We start from the raw sequence: 18411 nt of genomic DNA on the forward strand, positions 1-18411 counted from the left end.
AAAAAATAAAGTAGATCTCTGTAGTTCTCACTCACATCGGTGTTTACATAACAGAGATCAGAGTCTGACTCTGATTTGTGATTGAACCGGATGGAAATCCCAAAGGAGGAGATGGGTCTGTTCCCATCCAAATCGTTCCATGTGGGTTCCTGACTCACCAGGATGTAGTTGAAGTGTGTGTGGTTGCCCCCAGTGCCCAGGTCAGTGTAGAGGGCACGGATGGCTATGCGGTGCTGGGGAGCCACGTCGATGAAGGTCCGGCACACGTATTCTTGCCTTTGGTCAGGCAACTGCACAGGATTCACTATTTCACCTTGGGGACCAAACAGCTGCTTGTCACAGTCTGACAGGGGCAAAGGGAGCAGAAGAGAATGTGATTTAGAGAAGTATCCAGCATCTCCAAGAAAGAAAACATTTAAATTAAACAGAGACAGAGCAGTTTCTCTAAGGATTTTCATCTGGGAACCTCCAAGCATCAGCAAACACCTGTGGAGGGCTTGCCCTTAAAATAAGGGAATAGAGCACAATTAATACTAATTCCAACACTCCCCAAGAGCAGCTTATTAGCTGCTAATAATGAAGCAAGGATTCCATAGATTTCCATAGGCAACCATCATCCATGGAACTCTGGAACACCTTGCCATGGGTGCCTTATTCTAAAGCAATAGCAAAGCTTTCAGTGAGGTACCTTGGTAATATTTTTTAGTTGCAGTTCTGCTGCTGTACTGAAGAATGACCCCGTTTCCTGGCAGCACAACTCGCTGTTTCACAATCAGTGTGTTCGTTCTGGAATTTATCAGGGACAAAGGGAGCTTCCTGCAGCCTGTCCGCCACATCATCCGCCCAGAAAACAGCACTACCTCACCTGGAACGAGGAGCACAGGGACTAGAAACTATTCTACTTCAAGAAAAAGGCACAGTTGATCTCATATAGGTCTGGAATCAAGTAGTTTCTGCATCTTGTCCCTATCTTATCAAAATCTGTCACGAGAACAGTGCAGTTAAGTAATCTATCTGTACTGATTCCAGCAAGAGGGTAAATTAAGAGTCTAACAGGCCAAAACAAGCAACTTCTTTAACCCAATAAACTCCTTTCCTCTCAAATCTATCAACAAAGCAGGTAGGAAACCATTGTGTGAGGGGAAGACAAACATCACCTTCATTTTGCTCCATCTGGCAACAACTCGGCAGGACAGAAAACCTCAGTAAAACAGTTTCACACAACTTCCAAGGCAGCAGGAACCTTTCAGGGCACCAAAGGAGGTGCAGCTTTCCCAAAGGGCCAGGCTGGTTCCCAGCAGCCCCAGGCAGTACCTGCGCTGCAGTTGAGGGAGCTCTCCAGGATCCTGAGTGTGATCTCCTCCCCGAGGGGCCGCCCAATGGCCACGGTGCAGTCGCTGCTCTGCACACCCAACATGTTGATGATCCCAGTGGCATTGAGAAACAGGTTTCCACAGACACCTGGAGAGTGGAGACAGGTGAAAAATACACCCAGAAGGAACTACAGCTGCTGAGAAACAACACCCATTCCCTTCGTGGCACAATGAACCGGTAAATGCACACCTGGGCAAAGCATGGGAAGAGTCACAGAATCACAGTATTCTATCATTTGGAATATCCTGAGTTGGAAGGGACACACCAGGATCAACTGAGTCCAACTCCTGGGCGCACCAGGAATCACACCATGTGCCCGAGAGTGTTGTCCAAATGCTTCTTGAACCTTTGCGCTGCTGTCCCAAGGGCTCCCAAATCAATGCAGTTTTGGAAAGCACAGGGAAGTGAGTTCCTAGCTCAAGATAACATGAGCATTCTACAGCAGCGTATTTTCCCTCCTCACCAGAAGTATTCCCCTCCCATGCTCCTGGTCCCTGTCTGGCAGCAGGGTCACCACAACCCAGCTGCACACAAGAATCACCTTTTGGCAGCGTCCTCCTCACCTCCGCCGGTCTTTGTCTGCTCCCGAGGCACAGCAGACGGAGGCAGGTCCAGGCCCTTGTATCTCTCCTCCCTGCCAGCTGCAGCTGCTGTCAGGTGTGTGGCTGGTGTCACCGGCTGCAGCTCTGCCCCAGGGGACCTGGTCCCCAGCTGCTCAGGACAGGGCCCCGAGGAGCAGCCACGCACCACGATGGCCTTGGGGAAGCGGCGGCAGAAAACGGGGTCCACGTGCCTGCGGGTCTGCGAGTGGAGGCAGAAATCCCGCCGTGTCTGAATGCCATTCCCACAGGAGGCTGAGCACTGCAGAGGAAGAAACCAACAGTCCTTTACCTCTGTGTTCCAGTTGGTATTTATAAATAAATGCACTGACAGGGCATGGTCCTGGCGGGGGGTCTGATGTTTTGCTCGCTGACGCTGTTCTCCCCCTCGCCCTTTTGGTGCTCTTGTTCCGTCAGCTTATAAGAGGCCCCACCTTCCAGGGGGTCTTCCAAATTATATATTTAAATTGCAGAACCGCTTCCTAAAAAATCCAAAACTATCTGCATTCCAGAAGAAAGCATGCCAAGAACCATTTTTAAACTGCAGCCAAAACCTTAGCTGAGAAAGGTGGGAAGCAAACCTACGGCTGCTAAACACGGGGCAGTGGAAAGGATGGAAAACATCCCCAGAAACAGTTCAGCATTTCTGTGGGAAGCAAATACACGAGGCAGTAGTTGTGTTCCTCCCCTGCGTGCTTCAGGGGATGTGAAACTGTTGCATCTGAATGGGGGCAGGTACCTCTGACCACTCGCTGAAGCCCCACTCGTAAGAGCACGTTCTGATGACACAGGGGACACTGGTGGGGGGCTTCTCTGCCACGGGGCACAAATGTTCCTCCTGCAAAACCTCCTTGCCTTGGCGGATCTGCACACAGGTGACCAGCTGCACAGCTAAGCCGAGCCCACAGCTGGAGGAGCAGGGCCCAGCTGGGGTCACCTTCCACCTGACAGGGCACAGAGGAGAAAAAGGAAGTTAGTGATGAATCCCCACCCTCTCTCACTGCAGAAAATGCACTGCAGCTCCCTCATGCTTTGTCCTTCTTCACCCTCTGCCTCACACTCTTTGCTATTTACAGTACTTGGAAGGCAGCCTTTGGAAAAAGGCTGGGCAGCCCAGAGCAGGTTTGGAGCTGGACACAAACAGAAGGCATCTGCATTTTACCAGATTCCAGATACACCCTGAGTCTTACTCTGCATCCATCACAGTCCTCCCCAGGGTGACACACACAGGCTTAACTGCAGAAACAATCTTATCTCCCTCCAAAATGCACACCACTGAACAGTCAGATGGGATCAGACCCAGAGGTCCTGGGAGTGGCAACTTGTAAGAAAAGTTCAGATGGCTGTAGCTTTGCAGTCCCACAGCAAACAGGGCAGGGTGAGTGAGCTCTAGTCCATTTATCAACCCTGAGCACATCCCAGATCACACCATACAAGTTCATGGACAGCCCCTCTTCCCCAGTGCCTGCTCTTGTGGTTCACTTTCACCTTGGAGGTCACAGCTCCAAATTACATGGTTCCTGCTTCTCTGGGTGAGGCAAACCACCACCCTGGGTGTCTGCCACAATCCCTCCTGTCTTCTCTCCTAGTCCCTTGCACAGCAGAGGACTTTATACATCACCCCTCCTGCAAAGGGCCCATTGTGTAATGCCACCTGGAATAATGCAGCCATCAGAGAATATCTCCAGCTGTCACCTGTCTTCACTGGATTTTAAATCAAATCCAATTTTAAATAAATTTTTTAAGTGTACTTCCAGTCTATGATTCTAACTCTATTTAATTCTACCTCCTTTCCTTGATGCTATGTGGAAATGTAGAGCTGGCAAATGTGTCACCACCTTTTGCAATTACGGACTTGTTCCCAACTCCCCAGGGTTATAAGGGATCAAGAGGTTTTCAGTTTTTCCCTGGGCTCAAACTGCAAAGACTTCACTTATTTCTGCCTGAGAATACACCAGCCCAGGAAAGGCTCTCAGTTTGCTGAGTATGGAGCACTGCTACAGTTTCTGCAGCTGGCTGTGCCTTCAAAGAAGGGAAGAGGAAGACGACATCCTCAGAGTAGCCTGACCCTCACTTTACCATGTCTCTGGAGACAGAGAGAGGATGGAAAGACCTCTCACTGGCTCGTTGTCTCCTGATAAACTGCTGTACCTTGGTGGGCAGGGACTGAGATCACAGACTTCCATCCTGCTCTCTGGCTTTGGCACTGGATGACAGTTTTCTTCTTGGGTTTCTTCTTTGGTGTCAAAAGCCACACAAACATACTGCAGCTGAGTCTTACCTAGAAAGGGAAGCAACTTTACTGCAGGCCAGACAGTGTCTGCATGGACAAAACAAGCAAACTCTGCCCAAGCCATAGCACACTTTCTGCACTCATCCCCCCCAACTCTGAAGGACATAGCATTTCCTACAGCACTGAAAGGTCTCACCTCTACCACAGGAGACAGAACACTCTCCAGCTACAGGGCTCCAGACATACACAGTCCGATTTTCCAGTGGGATATGCCCAAGCGACTCCAGAGGCTGAAGCAAGTGTGCATCTTCCTCCTCAGAACAGAGCAGAAAGACTCAGACTGACATTGGCACCTGCTTTCCACATCAGTCCTGATCTAGTGAAGCTGGGGGATACCTCCAGATCAAGCCTACAACATGCCTAAAGCAGTATCTTCCCCATCATTAAATGTAAACCTGGCAGTGGCTCCCCAGCAAAGATTTGGAGCAGTGATCCCATGCTGAGAATCCCCCTTCCCTGCGAGCAATCATCCCTACCATGTCAGAACCCCTCTGTTTGCCAGGGAGGTATTTCCTACTGGGCCAGAGGTTATTTCTGGTTTGGGTTTTGCGAGGAGAAATGAAGGAACACAGTCAACACCTGCTCTAAACAAACCACCACTATGAACTGATGAATCAGCAGCATAATTTAGGAGGGACAAAGCTGTCTAAAAGTGATAGGATGAAGCTTTAACTGGGCAGACTCCCTTGGTGCAAACCACCCTCCCCAGCTCCAGCAGTAAGCTGGTGGTTCTTAACTGGCCTCCTGTGGATCACAAGTGCAAAGCTCCCAGTGAGATTCCTGAAAAAAGCCAAGCCAGTAAACTCACTTTGTCCCATCCTAAAGGGCAGACACTGACCACACAGGGCACAAGGGAGAGGGGCTTTTCCTCTGCTGGGCACAGGCTGTCATCCACCACAGTCTCCAATCCATCACGAAACTGAACACAGGTCAGATTCTGCTGGGCAACTCCAGTTCCACAGACAGCAGAGCATTCATCTCTCTGAGACATCTTCCACCTAAATGGGAAGTAATTGTATCACTCTATTTCCCATGTGGATCATGGAGGTTTATTGAGGCCACTGATTACAGGAATGGGTCGTGCAGAGCATTCAGCAGCTTCTCTGTTTCAAAAGCCCTGTTTGGATGTGATTGAGAAGACAGTTTCAGTCCTTGCACTGACAACTTTCAAGGACTAAAAGCACCTAAGCTGAAGAGCTACAGTTCACAGTGTAATCACTTTTTATTAAACACTAAAATTTCTATGAAGTCAATGTCTGGGCAGACTTGGCTCTTGGTCCTCTGTCCAGAACAATTAACAAAGGCTCTCCTCCTCTTTGTTGGCACAATCTTGGAAGGGATGTGAGAGACATCTTCATCTGGCCATGCCCTCAAAGTATTTTCATTTATTCCCATTCCTTCAGCTGACACTCAGTTACCTCATGGGACCAGGAAAAACAGAATATGGCTTGGAATCTGCTATGCCACTGTAATTAAGAGGAAACTAATTGATACTTCTCTATTTTTTCACCTTCCACAACCCAAGTGAGACTGCAGAGGAAAGGGAAGCAGGAATTCAGCTGAACTCCCAGGAATACTGACCTGTACAGGCACTGCTCCATGGCACAGGGCTTGTGCTCTGGAAGGGGCCGTGGGAGCTCCTGACACCACTGATCCTCTGTGATTTCAGTCTTTGTCTGATCAAAGCAGACATGAACCACTGGTCGTGTCCCTGGGATACAAAAGGAAAAGGAAGGGAAGTTATAAACAAAGTGAACAGTTCACCTCTATTAAGAAGAAGCAGTAATTTTACTTTACTCAATCACCTGTGTAGGAAAATGGCATAACTGGGAATACAGACTTCCTACAAATACACAAACCCCTTCTTTCTGATGTAACTTTTCCTCAAGAGTTTAAAGTGATTTTCCAAGGTGAACACCCCAGAAGATGAGAAGTTTGACGGATAATCCACTGCCAAAATGATAGTTCTAAAGTGGCCATTTGCAAGACCAAGGATATCGACCATAATTTGATCCAAATTACTTCTAATGATCTTGATGTCTGGCTGATGAGGGGCAGGTTGCTGCAAGTAAGCTCTAGCTGCCAGCTGTTTTTAGATGACATTCTGTAGAGCTCACCGTGCAATACCATCACACAGCCTTTGTGCTCAGACAGCACCGTGCCAGCCTCCTCAAAGTGATCATCAACAGCCAGAACCAGACTGAAGGTGCTGGGAGAGAAACTGCAGACTTGCAGTGCCTGTAGCATGCAAGGAATGAAATATTCATAAACTACAGGCCATAAGCAAGATTTTTGACAATAATGAACTGACAAGTAGAGCAGATGAAAAGTCAAACTCAAAAAAGTTCCAAGCAAAGCTGTAAGGAGTCTCCTTTCAGTGAATGAGCTACCCAGAAGGAGAGCCAGGCATTCCTGAATCTCAAACAGCATGACCCTGAGCAGCAAATGTCAAGAATCAATCAGCAATGTTATCTTTTCTCTACCCTCCTTGTTTTCAAATAATGTCTACTGCTAAGGAGGGCCCGAACACCACTTTCAGCTCTCAAGATGTAATTTCAGCTCAGATTCTCAACTTTCTGTTATTTTAAGTCCCAAGTTTCTCATTTTTTTTTTTCTGTTTTGGCTGCATTAGCTCGGAAGCCCTAGAGCATTTTGAGTTCTTTACTTCAGGGTTTCAGCAATCAGTTCACCTGGGGAATTTGCTGCAGAAAAGCTCTCCAGACATAACTAGTTGTATAGATTGACTTCCATAAATATTCATTAATGCATTTTTTAAATCCTTGTCATAGAAGTCTTGAGAGGCCTGCCAGTGTCATCTGAATTATCTGGTAAACAAGATGTCAGACCCTGTATCAGAGTGAGCTGTTACAATCTGCATTATGATTTCTGCAGGGAGACAGAAAGGATTAGCCATGGCACAGGAATAGAATTCTAAGAAGGAAGTTTCATAATTAGCTCTGAGGCTTTAGTTAAACACTGGATACCACTTTGGTCTCAGACTTCTGATGTTTAGCCAACTTCAAATTACAGTCTTCACTGACTTCGAAAAATCTGAGAAAATTATTTAGTCTTAAAACCAAAAATTCAGTTAAAACCTCTTTAAAAATCCCCTTCAAGATCAAACATTTTCAGTATCATTTTGACGATTAAGCTCATTTGCTGATTTGCTAATTGAATTCAAAAGCTGTGCCACTTTCCCCTTTGGTTCAGTTTAACACTTGCAACTGCAGCTCACTTTCAGCAATTTCCTTTTAAATGCAGTTCAGACCAAACTAAAAATCTGCCTAGATCTCCTTTACTAAACAGTAAAGGCTGAGTGCTGCTGTCTCACCTTCCCCACAGGTCACTGAACACGGTCCCTGCTGAGGAATCCACAGATAAGTCAGATTCTCTCTGGGGACAGAGTAGCTGAAGGTGATGTCTGGGTTGGTGGCATTGCCATATTCTTTTGAGTACCTTCTGTAGACCTGGGGGAGGAAAACCTGTGGTCAGTGCACAAGTTAACTCAGATTTGTTTCTCAGGATGGAGGTAAGAGAAGCCAGTCCTTCTTTTTTTCCATCCAATCCTGAGCCCCAGTGCAGTGACTCAGTTCTGGCCCCCTTCCAACTCTGCTACTTTAATTTACCTGTATTTCAATTTCTTCTCGTGTTGGCCCATCCACATGGATTTCCTCCAGGCTTGGCAGGTTGTCCTTGGTGAGGAACACTTTGTATCTGATCTGGTTGTCCTCCAGGACTGACGGGTGGGTGACATTCTGCGAGATTTTTCCTTTTCCAGCAACCACATACTCTCCTTTAACCTTCACAGCTAGAGGAGCAAGAGCAGCAGTGATGTTAAGAGGATCCCCTGGTGCTGGGAGCTACAGGCTGCCCATTTATTAGAAATCAGTTTGACTTAAGTTTGGGATCCCAAGGAGCATGGCTTCTACAACTTCCCACTGGAGAGCATCCCACAAACAAAGTGCAGCATCAGGGATTTTCCTCCCAAATTCCATTTCCTTGTTTGCACAGGCTTGTTTTAGCCCTGTATTCCCATCCCTCCTTCTCCCTCAGCTCACCGAGGTGTGTGAAGAGAGGTCTCCGGTTGGTAACGTGGACAGAGGTGGTGTTGTAGGGCAGGGACAGGAATGTCACATACTCTGGAAAGAGGGGAAAAAAAGAAGATATGGTCACTTGCATCACTAGACTTCTGTTAGGAGGGCTGGGGTTTACAGATCAACCCCTCTTCCATTGGAGGACAACAAAGCTGAAGGGGTTATGTAGCTAATATAAAATAAATAAGATTACAACAGTGATGGCTGTCCTGTGCAGGGCAGGACTTGGACTCTGATGATCCTTGTGGATATTTATGATCCTATGATCTGATATGGCCTCCAGCTCCCAATAATTCCCAAGAACTACATCCAAACCATCACAATTTCTGATCCATATCCAGAGAAGAACTACGACAAAAAAAGGCACTCTGCCTCCACACCAGCCACCTCCCTGCCTTCCCTGTTGGACCACCCAAAGTCCATCTCCATACCCTCCATAAGACAAAATCAAGCAGAAGCAGAAGGAAGAAGTCACAAACAGAAGGTTGTGACCACTGACTACGCACACAAATATGCAGCACACAAACAGCACCGCAGTGTTGAGCCTGAGGGGGAGGACTACACACCTTTAGCTTTTCCTTCCATGTAAGATCCACGCACTTGGGTGCAGGTGGAGTTATCACCCCCACAGACCTTGCAGGAATCCATTATCTTCTCAGAGTCCATCTGGCCGTCACACCCGAATGCCTGAGCAAAGGGGAGAGTCTGTCAGACCTGCCCATTCTGGGAAAACAAGTGAATGAACTCCTGAGTTCCTGAAACTGCCCTCTCCATTTGGAATTGGAATTTAAGAAGATAACAAAGATGCATTTGTACCTACAAGTCAGGGACTGGGAAGTCTTCGCTGAGAGCACCGGTCTCATTGTGCTCTCAGAGGGACATTTTCTTTCCCACAGCAAGCAGCCCAAAAAGATTTCTCCTGTGACCCAAAAGAAAGGCCCTGCACTCCTTCTCTTCTAAGAACTCTTTCTGGAGGTGGGGAAGAAAAAAACAAAACTCCAGGGGAACAGTAAATATGAATGACAGGTTCTAAAGGAATCTTTCGCTCCCCAGGCCCCTAAGCCAAACCTAGATCACATCCTCCAGCCTGGCCTTCAATCCCAGGGAACTCAGAGGAGAGATTCTATCCTCATTTCCACGAACAAGACTAATTTACACAAAGCTGCAGGAGGATCTCAGCAGGCTTAGCAGCAAAACATGTGCAACTGCTGAATTTATGCTAGAGGCACTGATCCCAGGCTTTGGAAGCTGCCACAACATGCATATTTATCACCGTCGCCAATAAAACAGCCCAAATCAGAACAGGTTATGCCTACACCCTCTGCTGTTCATTGGGGGAACCACATCACAAGACAGGGTGAACACGAGGATAATGAGAAAAACATAAAATTTAAAAAGAGTATTCTGGGAATGTAAAGAAACAACAGCAAACATCCACCCAGGTCAGCACCGAGCAGTTACTAAAATGCAGACGGCGCGGGGGAGTTACATTCAAGTTCATCAGCAAAGAATGTCTTTTCTCAGGTCCAATCCAGAAAAAAAAAAGACAGAACACAAAAACAACAAAAGCTATACATCAGTATTCGTTAGTGATACTGCAACATCAATCTGTTGGCTTCAACAGAGTCAGCGTTTTATGGGGCTAATTACACCAGGCAAACTGAGCAGCTAATGATGTGTCCTCCACCAACACATAAACCACTTGCTTCTTGGATTAGGGATGTGTGCTTAATAGATAATTAGCAGAATGCCTTATCTAGAGGGCATTGGATGCACAGACAGAACAGTAGATTTGTTGGACTCCATCCAACACACCAAGAACTAAACTCTCTTCCAAGAAGAGCTTCCTCTGTTGTTTGGGACACCGTGTTTTTTATCCCTGCTCCAAGCAAATTGACTCCTTGGGTGCAGATTACCTGTCAGAGGTTCCCCTGGGTTCCCCAGTCACTTACTCTGCAGCTTCCCATTATGCAGAGATGGAAAGGCCCGTGGTGCTCAGAGTCCTCGTGCTCACACCTGGTTCCATCTGTGAAACTGTCCCCACGGCTCACCATGAATTCCTTCTCAATGGCCCTGCACATGTGCTTGCAGAGCAGGTCCCCTGGAGCAGACAGGCAGAAGGGAGTTACTCTTTCAGCCCAGACAGGTTGTGGACTCCTATCCTTGGAAGTGTTCAAGCCAGGCTGGACAGGGCTTGGAGCAACCCCAGGGCAGGGGTTGGAACGAGATGATCTTTAAGGTCCCTTCCAACCCAAACCGTTCTGGGATTCTGTCATCTGACAGAGTCCCCAGGTTTCATGTGAAAACTAGAAAGCTCAGTGAAACAGTCTTTTAACTTCAAAGTACAGGCATGCTTCTGAGTGCTCCCTGCACAAATAAACTGAGGTTTCACACTTTCCTTACCTTTGGCAAAGCCAACAGCAGAAGTCCAGTTATAAAAGGACGGTGTTTCTACAGTAAGATACAATGGCTTTAAATTTGTTGCTGCACATTGTTCAGCCATAAAGTCCTGCTGGGTAGTCAGACAGGCCTGAATCCCAAAAAGAATTGTGTGGGTAAGGAAAGGAAGTGACTGAGCACAGAATCCCAACCAGCATTTTACCAACTAGCTAAAGGCAAACAACTGCACATAAAGAAAACCACTTTAAAGGGAGGTTACAGGGTATGCAGAGAACTGTGTTTGGGAGCTGGTATCTTTGCTATTTATACAAAATAAGGAAAACAGAAACAATGCAAGAAAGTCCCTCTGAAGAAAACTATCATTAAGTGAGTCACTATTTTCTCAGCATCTGCCCTGCTATGGGGGCACAGAGAAAATGCTTCATTACACGTGAACAATGCTATTAAATGATGCCTTCAGTGGCACAAACAGATGCAGGCTGCACACCAGATCTTTAGCCCTCCTTCCCAGAGCAGTCAGCTGCTGTGTACAGTCAAAAGTTCTCCAGGTGTTCAGAACAAAGCCCAGGTGATGCGATGAGCTCCGTTACCTGGGTGTTGCACATCTCCGCTTGGACGCTGGCACCGCGGCATTCCTGCCCCCCAAAAGCAGGCCTGGGAATGACAGGAGGACTCCTCAGCAGAGGCAGGTTTGTGGCAACCAGAGAGCAAGGCTCAGCCCCTCCAAGGCCCAGCAAACACCCAGGTCCCCCCCTCTCACCTGGGGTTGTTGCAAAACCGCTGCCTCACCACGACTCCGCCGCCGCAGCTGCGGGAGCAGGGGGAGAAGGGGCTCCAGGCTGACCACTGCCCATGGACCACAGCCATGGGGTTCAGTTCTTCCAGAGAGCTGCACTGGCCCTTGGAGCACCACTAGGACCAAGAGCACACAAAACTGGCAGCAGCACCACAGTGAACCCAGCAGGGCTGGGATCTACAAGGGTGGCACAAGTCCCCGTCATTTTGCAGGCAAGTAACAGAGAATCCCCCAGGATAAATCAGGCACCTTCTCACGAGAGGCTGAAGAGTCCCATTCTTAATTAGGGTCTAACTGAGCTTGAGGTTAAAACAAAGAGCAGATAGGTCATTTCAAGTAGAGAGCAAAGTCTCAGAGGAGAGCTCAGACATCAGGCTACAGAACTGCAAAGCAACTCCGGAGATAGAGACAAGGTGGAAACGCCAAGGTGAGGACATAATGGTACCAGTTTATGACTGAAATGTCTGGCCTCAGCTCCCTGGCCAAGGGGCAGCGAGAGCCATGTACCTTCCAGCCACTGATAATGTCTTGCTATCTGAGCTCCAGAGCACCCACACCCACTTCTGTCAGATCAGCAGCCTCCTTACCTTATTGATCCCACACTCCGTTCCATCCAAGAGGGGAACCAGAAGCCGAGTACAGCTGGACTTGTCTGTTGGTTGTACATGGCACGAGAGAACTTTACATATGTCCTGGTGGGACAAGAAATTCAGGGAGTTCGGAGAGTCACTCAGCTAGTTCAGCCATCGACACAGCAAGCCCAAAAGTTTAAATAGTGCCACGTCCCAGGTGTTTGGTTTTCCCACAGCACCAACAATGCAAGTTCAATAATTTCTTCTGCTATTGGGCAAAGTTGTGGGCAAGTCAAAAAGACCATCACTTCCAGCTGTAATGCTGGAAGATGATCAAGTGAAGCACTTACAGTTTCACCCACCTTAGTGCTTCCTCTTTAACAAAACATGTCCAGATGGCAGCTATTAGCCACGCCGTGTTTGTCAGACAAGGGCACTTGAGCCATAGCAGGGAAGCTGAAGGAATCCAGTGAACAGGAGCTCCCCAAGGCAGGACCCTGAGTGGGTGGACCCTGCACTGCCAGGCCAGTTATGTACAACAGCACCCCACTGTGCAAACCTTAAAGGAGATTTATGTGGAGGAAGGAGGTGATGGAGAGAAGGGAAGCATTTTTTAAGCCTTTGAAGGTTTGGCCTTCGCCAAAAAAATCTGTGGCAGAAAAGCACCTTCCATCCCTTTAGAACAAAAAACGTCGCCAGCCCCCTTTTCCCGAACTTTGGCTCCAGAACATTTCCCTGCTGCCCTTAGCAAGACAGACAAACTTTCTACCTACAACATTGCTGTCAGCAAAGGTGCAAGCTGTGGCAACACTCCCAAAGGCTATTTTACATTGCTCATCTGCTCCGTAGTACAAGCCAGGCTTCCATCCAGGGATGCTGCCGTCCATGTCCGGCAGGTCATTCAAGCAGCTTGTTTGGCCTGTACTGATAGAAACATGAGCAATATCACTTTCCCAGCTGTGGGCAGTGAGGACAATGACATGTTTGCAAACTTGGGCTGAGTTTCATTCTGGGAGTTGGCTGCTGCTTTCCCAGACAACACATGCTCGCTGTGGGCTGTGATGGATTTAGCTGCAGCAGCTGCCTGGAGATGCTCACAGCTCCCTGCTGCTGAAGTTATATCCCATTCCTGTTCTGCACCCAGCCAGAACACAGCCTGCAGTGCTTGTCTGAACATAGATGCTCTGATGCTGTAAATAAAACGTCCAGGCTGAGCCAGTGTCTGAGAAATCCAGCACAGCCCAGGCATGTCAGTCACTAACCAAAGTCATTTCCAGCTACATGAAGCAAAAACTGGGTTTAACCTCAGAAAAAAAGCAAACCCCAAGCTTTTCAGTGTTCCTCATTTTTCAGTAATTTTTTTTTTTATTCTTTGACGTTTTCTCTCCTAAGCTCTCAGCAGAGGGAAAAGCAGAACTTGACCATTCCCTTACCTGACAAGGGCCAGGAACTGTTCCCGACTGCACGGTGACCACGTGAGGTCGATGCTGTTGTGGTTTCCTGCTGAACCCATGATGTAACCACTGCTGCTGCACTGATTGCCCTCTCCATCGTGGGAGATTCCAAGGCTGCAACAGAAAGCAGCACAGTGCCCTGAGCAGAAGAAACCCAGAGGCTGGGCTCCCTCAGAGCCTCGCTCCTCTAAGCGAGGACTGAGCTCCCTCTGCAGCCCTTTTTTCCACTGTGGTCACAAAGGTTTTCTCTCCTCTTTGCAGCTTCTAAGGTGTCACAGAACATGCAGGAATGCAAGAAATGCAAGGAACTCTTTCCAAAAGTTTAGAATTATCCCTGGGAAGCTCCCTGTTATGTCAAGAGATCCTTTTCCTTCTTCAGAATCCCTTAAAATGGGGAACATTTTCACTTGAATAAAACCTACTGGGCTGCTCTGGGGCTTTCCTACTGACCTGTGCCCAATCTCATGGGCTATGGTGACTCCAAGGTCAAAGCCAGTGTCCTGGGTAATCACACAGCTCCAGAATGAGGAGCAGACTCCCCCTAACTGGGTCACTCCACGTAACTCCTTGTTCCCATCAGGTAACTCCAGGTCAAACCTAAAATAAGGGAGGCAGGTACAGAGGAAAGAGCAAAGAACCACTCCAGTTAATAAAGTGAGGCACAGACATTCAACTGCATTTCTTTGAGATTTCCTGGTCTAACTCTGCCAATCTTTTTTTTTTGACACATAGAGTTCCCTGGAGCAAGACTGTAGCAATGGGGTCCCACTGCTCAAAATTTATGATGACTCTGCATTAAAAAATCCAGATGTCCTCAGAGGAGCAGAACAGAGTAAAATGACATAATCCTATTTGCAAAAGACAGAGCAGTATCATCATCTCGTTGAAGAAAGAGCACCAAACAAAAGTCCCTGCACTCAAGAAAAGGTTGCATTTGACAAATCAAACCAAGGCAATTTAGAGCAAGGAGCCTGAAAGTCAGATAAAATGTCTGAGCAGGAACAGCACCAGCAATCTTGCACAGAAAACACCAGTGAGTTTTCACTTCCAGTTACTGTTCAACTTTTCTGCCCACAAAAAGCTGCAGTGGGTTTGGCTGTGCTGCTCTGGGAGCACACAATGCCTGCTCCAGCCTGGGGGAATATCCCACTCCCTTCAAAAACTGAAAGAACAGCATCTCTGACCAACTGCATTACACAAAGGGCAGGAGAATCAGCCCCAAACAGCAGAATCAACCCACTGCCAAAGACTCAGTGCGAGTCACTGTCACTGTGGTAAATGCTGAACACCACCAGCCCTGTTCCCAGCCCTGTCCCCAGGGCAGGGTTGCTCCAGGACCTGGTGATGTAGAGGACAATGTCAGCGTGCTGGGGGTCAGAGTCGTTCTGGGGGTTCACCTTCGTGCTCCACTCACAAACGCTGATCAGCGAGGAGGTGATGTTCGTGGTGATGTTCAGCTCTGCCTGGAGGGGAGGCACAAATCTGCACATTCCAAACAGCTTTGAGAAACAGACAGCACCCTGTAACAGTCCTCCCTGCTTACCTCTGGCTCCCTCAAAACCAGCATTTGCATAAGATGAACCCTGAAATGAGCCCCCAGTGAGGCATCCCTGAGCAGCTCTGCTCCCTGGGAAGAGATGGAAAGGGTTCAACACAGAAGGCACCTCAGTGACTCCCACTGTTCCCAAGAACAGGGCTGTACCCACTACAGAGGTAACTATAAAATCACTGGGAAGAAAAACATTAACATATGCACTACAAATGTAAATAAATCTGTCAAGAGATGAGAACTGTTGTTAGACTTGTCAGATACTGCTGAAGCAGAAAGAAGAATCTGCATGGAAAACAGTTTCATAGGGTAGGAGAGTGAATGCTAAAGATTTTTTTTTGCTGTACACACACAGAGAAATGCACAAGCAAATTCTTAATAATAGTACAGGGAGTCATTTAGAAAAACTCTGTAACAGAAATGAATCATTGAAATTAAAATGTAAGATTAGTTCAGTGGATTTAGTTCAATCCCACTGAAAGCAACAGGGACTTAATCAAGGCTCGGGTGATAAAACTCTTTATCTGTTATTCCAATATTTGTAATGAATAGGAGCTATATTTCCTATATAGGTTTTATGGTTATAACTCCAAAACTTCTACCATCCTCTTTTATTCATGCAGCTCCTTGTGGAAGGGAAGTTTCCCAAGGGAAGCAGAGAGGAGTGTCCTGCACATCAGCACTGCTCTGTACCAGGGGCAGGTAACCACAACCCCCTGGAAGGTCCTGCCTGTGACACAGCCTGGGACAGCATTCCAAACAAGAGAGCTACTCACGATGTTCAGGTTGGCAAGAATGTATCGCTCTGTGTCCTCTCTGTGGTATGAGAAAACATCTGGACCGGCCACCACCATCAGCTCCAGATGTTTGACAGCTCCCTCAGCCCTCTTCTGCAGGCGAGGAGGACCCCGCCCTGCTGGACAGCACAAAGGGAGTTCAAAATGCAACACAAACGCTCCCACAGGTTCACTCCTTTTTCCCCAAAGATAGAATAACACAGCTGGAAGCCCAATTCTCACTGGTTTCCCCACTTCTGGGGATTTCTTTCACCTGTCAGCATCCTTAATAACGCACCTGTGCTACCAAAATAACAACTACCCGCATGAAAACACACTGGTTACACCTGTGGGTAGTAACTGTGAGGTGAGAAAAGTTTTCAAGTTTACTCATATATAGTTGTCAATACAGCTCTTTTTCCCTGAGCTCATGCAAGCAACCCCACTACCAGCAGACAGCTTTTCCAAGCAGGGCTTCCTCTCCATGTCCGTTACCTCTTGCTGTCTTTGCCTCTCCTGCAGCACTTCTGAAGAGAATGTGGGGTCTGGAGAAGCCAAGATCCTTGAGCAGAGCCACATCTTTGCTTCTCACTGGCACGATGTGGATCTTTTCCTCATCCACAGCAACAACTCCTTGCTAAAGCAGATAAAATTCCATCTCTGAGTCATCCCAAAGACAACTGCTGTCAGTGGAGAACTGTGGGCCACATCCTCCCTTTGTCAAGTTCAGATCTATTGAGGGGGTGCTTCACAAGTTTGGTGCATGAAGGTGCAAACCTACAGAGGCTGTAACAGCTCATGTAGCAGTTCATACTCACCAGCTGCCCTTCACAGTAAGTGACTCTGCTCGTGGCCCCAGGAGGCTGCAGGGGGTGTCCACCTGCAAAGCAGTTCCCTGGGAATCTCTTCAGGAAGCTAAAGGAGGAGTTCACCACTTGACTGCTCACAAAGGATGGGGAAAGGAGGGCGTGGTCCTCCAGAAATTCAAAGGCAAAGAGCTCTCCCCAGGCCTCGATGGAGCAGCGCTGGATCCCACAGAGCGTCAGCCCAACCTGCTCTTCTTTGCAAGGACAAGTTGGCTCAGCCACAACAAACTCAGGTACTGAAAGAGATCGAACAAGACCGGAACAAGGGGAACAGTTATGAGAAATGATGATACACAGAAAGTCAGTGTAATGGTCATGGTGTCAACAGTCAAGGAATTTCTGTGCTTTCATGTATTCCAAAGTGAGGATAATCTGACTGGGAACTGACAGCAGAAACTGGCTCCTGATTTATTGGTGCTTTTGCTCTCTCAATAAGGAGAACAGTTCATTTAACGAAGACTGGGACTGTTTCACTTCCACAGATGTTAAGTATTAATGAGGGGGAATTATCATAACCCAGAAAGGATGAGCAGTAGGTGAACTCACAAATAGACCATACCCTTCCTTTAGGGATTTGAGACATCAAAACTATTTTTATTCTGAACTATCATCAATCCAGACCTGGAATAATCATCTCTCCATATATTTATTTTAAAAAAAATAATTATCAAATATATTTAAAGTTATCCTTAGTCTAAAGCTTCCCACTCAGAAGACCTGGATCTGTTCCTCTCATAGAAAAACACCAATAGAGAGGATGAGGGCCACAGCAGGAAAGTAGAAAGAGATTTAACATATCTCCTTCAGCAGATTTTCAATTCTGACCCAGTTCTTCAGCCACTCTCACACTGAGGCACTGATTGTCTCTGAGCAATGGGACTCAGAAACACCAACTGCTTGTCAGATCAGGGGTTGTTAATAAGCATTCTTAGTGTTATCAGATACGAAAAAGATTAGAAATTAACTGACAGATGTGTTCTAAAATGAAGGACAGAGCCCTGCATACCATCAGCCACCGAGCTGGTTCCAAAATAGGAAAAAACAGCTTCTGCATCCAGAGCACTGAGGAATTTCTGTAAGGAGAAGAAGAATAGCTTTATGGTTTTTTAAAGAAAAAACAAACGGATACAAGACTATTGCTCACTGAACCTGAGCTGGAAGGAGCTCCAGCCAACAGCTCAACAAGTCCCATCGCCAAGTTCTCATGGCTTTGCTCCGCGCTGAGCACGGGCTGCACAGCAGCCACCCGGGGGGAAACAGCTTTATCTCCGTGATTAGCGAGGCCGGGCGGATTTTGGCTTAGGAACAACGTCGCGTCGCCTCTCCTCCTTTATTATTTTTTCTTAGAAACGCGAAAGCCTTCCTGGAAAGCCGCGTGTTCCGGAGGTTCAGACTCACCTCTCGGGGCCAGCACAGCCCCAGCGGGAGCATCACCAGCGCCCGCACCGCCCAGCCCACCATCATCCTGGAGCGGCCGCGCTGTCCGCGCCGGCCCGGGGACGGGGAGGGCGATTTTTGGCCCGGAGCATCACGTGGAGCGGAAGGGGAGAGCAAACAGGGCTTGGAGCAAACAAACAGCGCTGGAGCGGGGCCCCAGCGCGGCGGGGGCGCGGGGGGCCGGGGCCGCCGAGGCTGCTG

At 47.8% G+C, this 18411-nt stretch overlaps 1 protein-coding gene across 3 annotated transcripts in view; it reads right to left on the reverse strand.

The window, feature by feature from the left end:
- ADAMTS13 (ADAM metallopeptidase with thrombospondin type 1 motif 13) overlaps positions 1 to 18404 on the reverse strand; it is a 20129-nt gene extending 1725 nt beyond the window's left edge. Inside the window, exons 1-28 of one of the 3 annotated variants that reach the window (XM_027887102.1) lie at positions 18172 to 18404; positions 17780 to 17846; positions 16726 to 17009; positions 16403 to 16544; positions 15908 to 16047; positions 15126 to 15209; positions 14921 to 15045; positions 14033 to 14179; positions 13562 to 13696; positions 12902 to 13052; positions 12144 to 12248; positions 11521 to 11672; positions 11351 to 11414; positions 10764 to 10890; positions 10313 to 10461; positions 8927 to 9047; positions 8325 to 8405; positions 7893 to 8074; positions 7598 to 7733; positions 5848 to 5977; positions 5075 to 5264; positions 4403 to 4517; positions 4125 to 4254; positions 2713 to 2917; positions 1938 to 2235; positions 1315 to 1461; positions 689 to 865; positions 159 to 343 (exon numbers count right to left, since the gene is read on the reverse strand). In XM_027887102.1, coding sequence (XP_027742903.1) covers positions 159 to 343; positions 689 to 865; positions 1315 to 1461; positions 1938 to 2235; positions 2713 to 2917; positions 4125 to 4254; positions 4403 to 4517; positions 5075 to 5264; positions 5848 to 5977; positions 7598 to 7733; positions 7893 to 8074; positions 8325 to 8405; positions 8927 to 9047; positions 10313 to 10461; positions 10764 to 10890; positions 11351 to 11414; positions 11521 to 11672; positions 12144 to 12248; positions 12902 to 13052; positions 13562 to 13696; positions 14033 to 14179; positions 14921 to 15045; positions 15126 to 15209; positions 15908 to 16047; positions 16403 to 16544; positions 16726 to 17009; positions 17780 to 17846; positions 18172 to 18237 — 4035 coding nt within the window. In that variant the 5' untranslated portion in view covers positions 18238 to 18404. Of the gene's footprint in view, positions 1 to 158; positions 344 to 688; positions 866 to 1314; positions 1462 to 1937; positions 2236 to 2712; positions 2918 to 4124; positions 4255 to 4402; positions 4521 to 5074; positions 5265 to 5847; positions 5978 to 7597; positions 7734 to 7892; positions 8075 to 8324; positions 8406 to 8926; positions 9048 to 10312; positions 10462 to 10763; positions 10891 to 11350; positions 11415 to 11520; positions 11673 to 12143; positions 12249 to 12901; positions 13053 to 13561; positions 13697 to 14032; positions 14180 to 14920; positions 15046 to 15125; positions 15210 to 15907; positions 16048 to 16402; positions 16545 to 16725; positions 17010 to 17779; positions 17847 to 18171 lie in introns of all 3 variants that reach the window. The other 2 variants (XM_027887101.1, XM_027887100.1) reach the window with 2 other exon arrangements.
- Between the last annotated feature and the right edge of the window lie 7 nt (positions 18405 to 18411).

The sequence above is a fragment of the Empidonax traillii genome, unplaced genomic scaffold (assembly GCF_003031625.1).
Source record: "Empidonax traillii isolate 1590-97213 ecotype Southwest subspecies unplaced genomic scaffold, ASM303162v1 scaffold204:size1584377, whole genome shotgun sequence".
In the NCBI taxonomy this organism is placed as follows: Eukaryota; Metazoa; Chordata; class Aves; order Passeriformes; family Tyrannidae; genus Empidonax; species Empidonax traillii.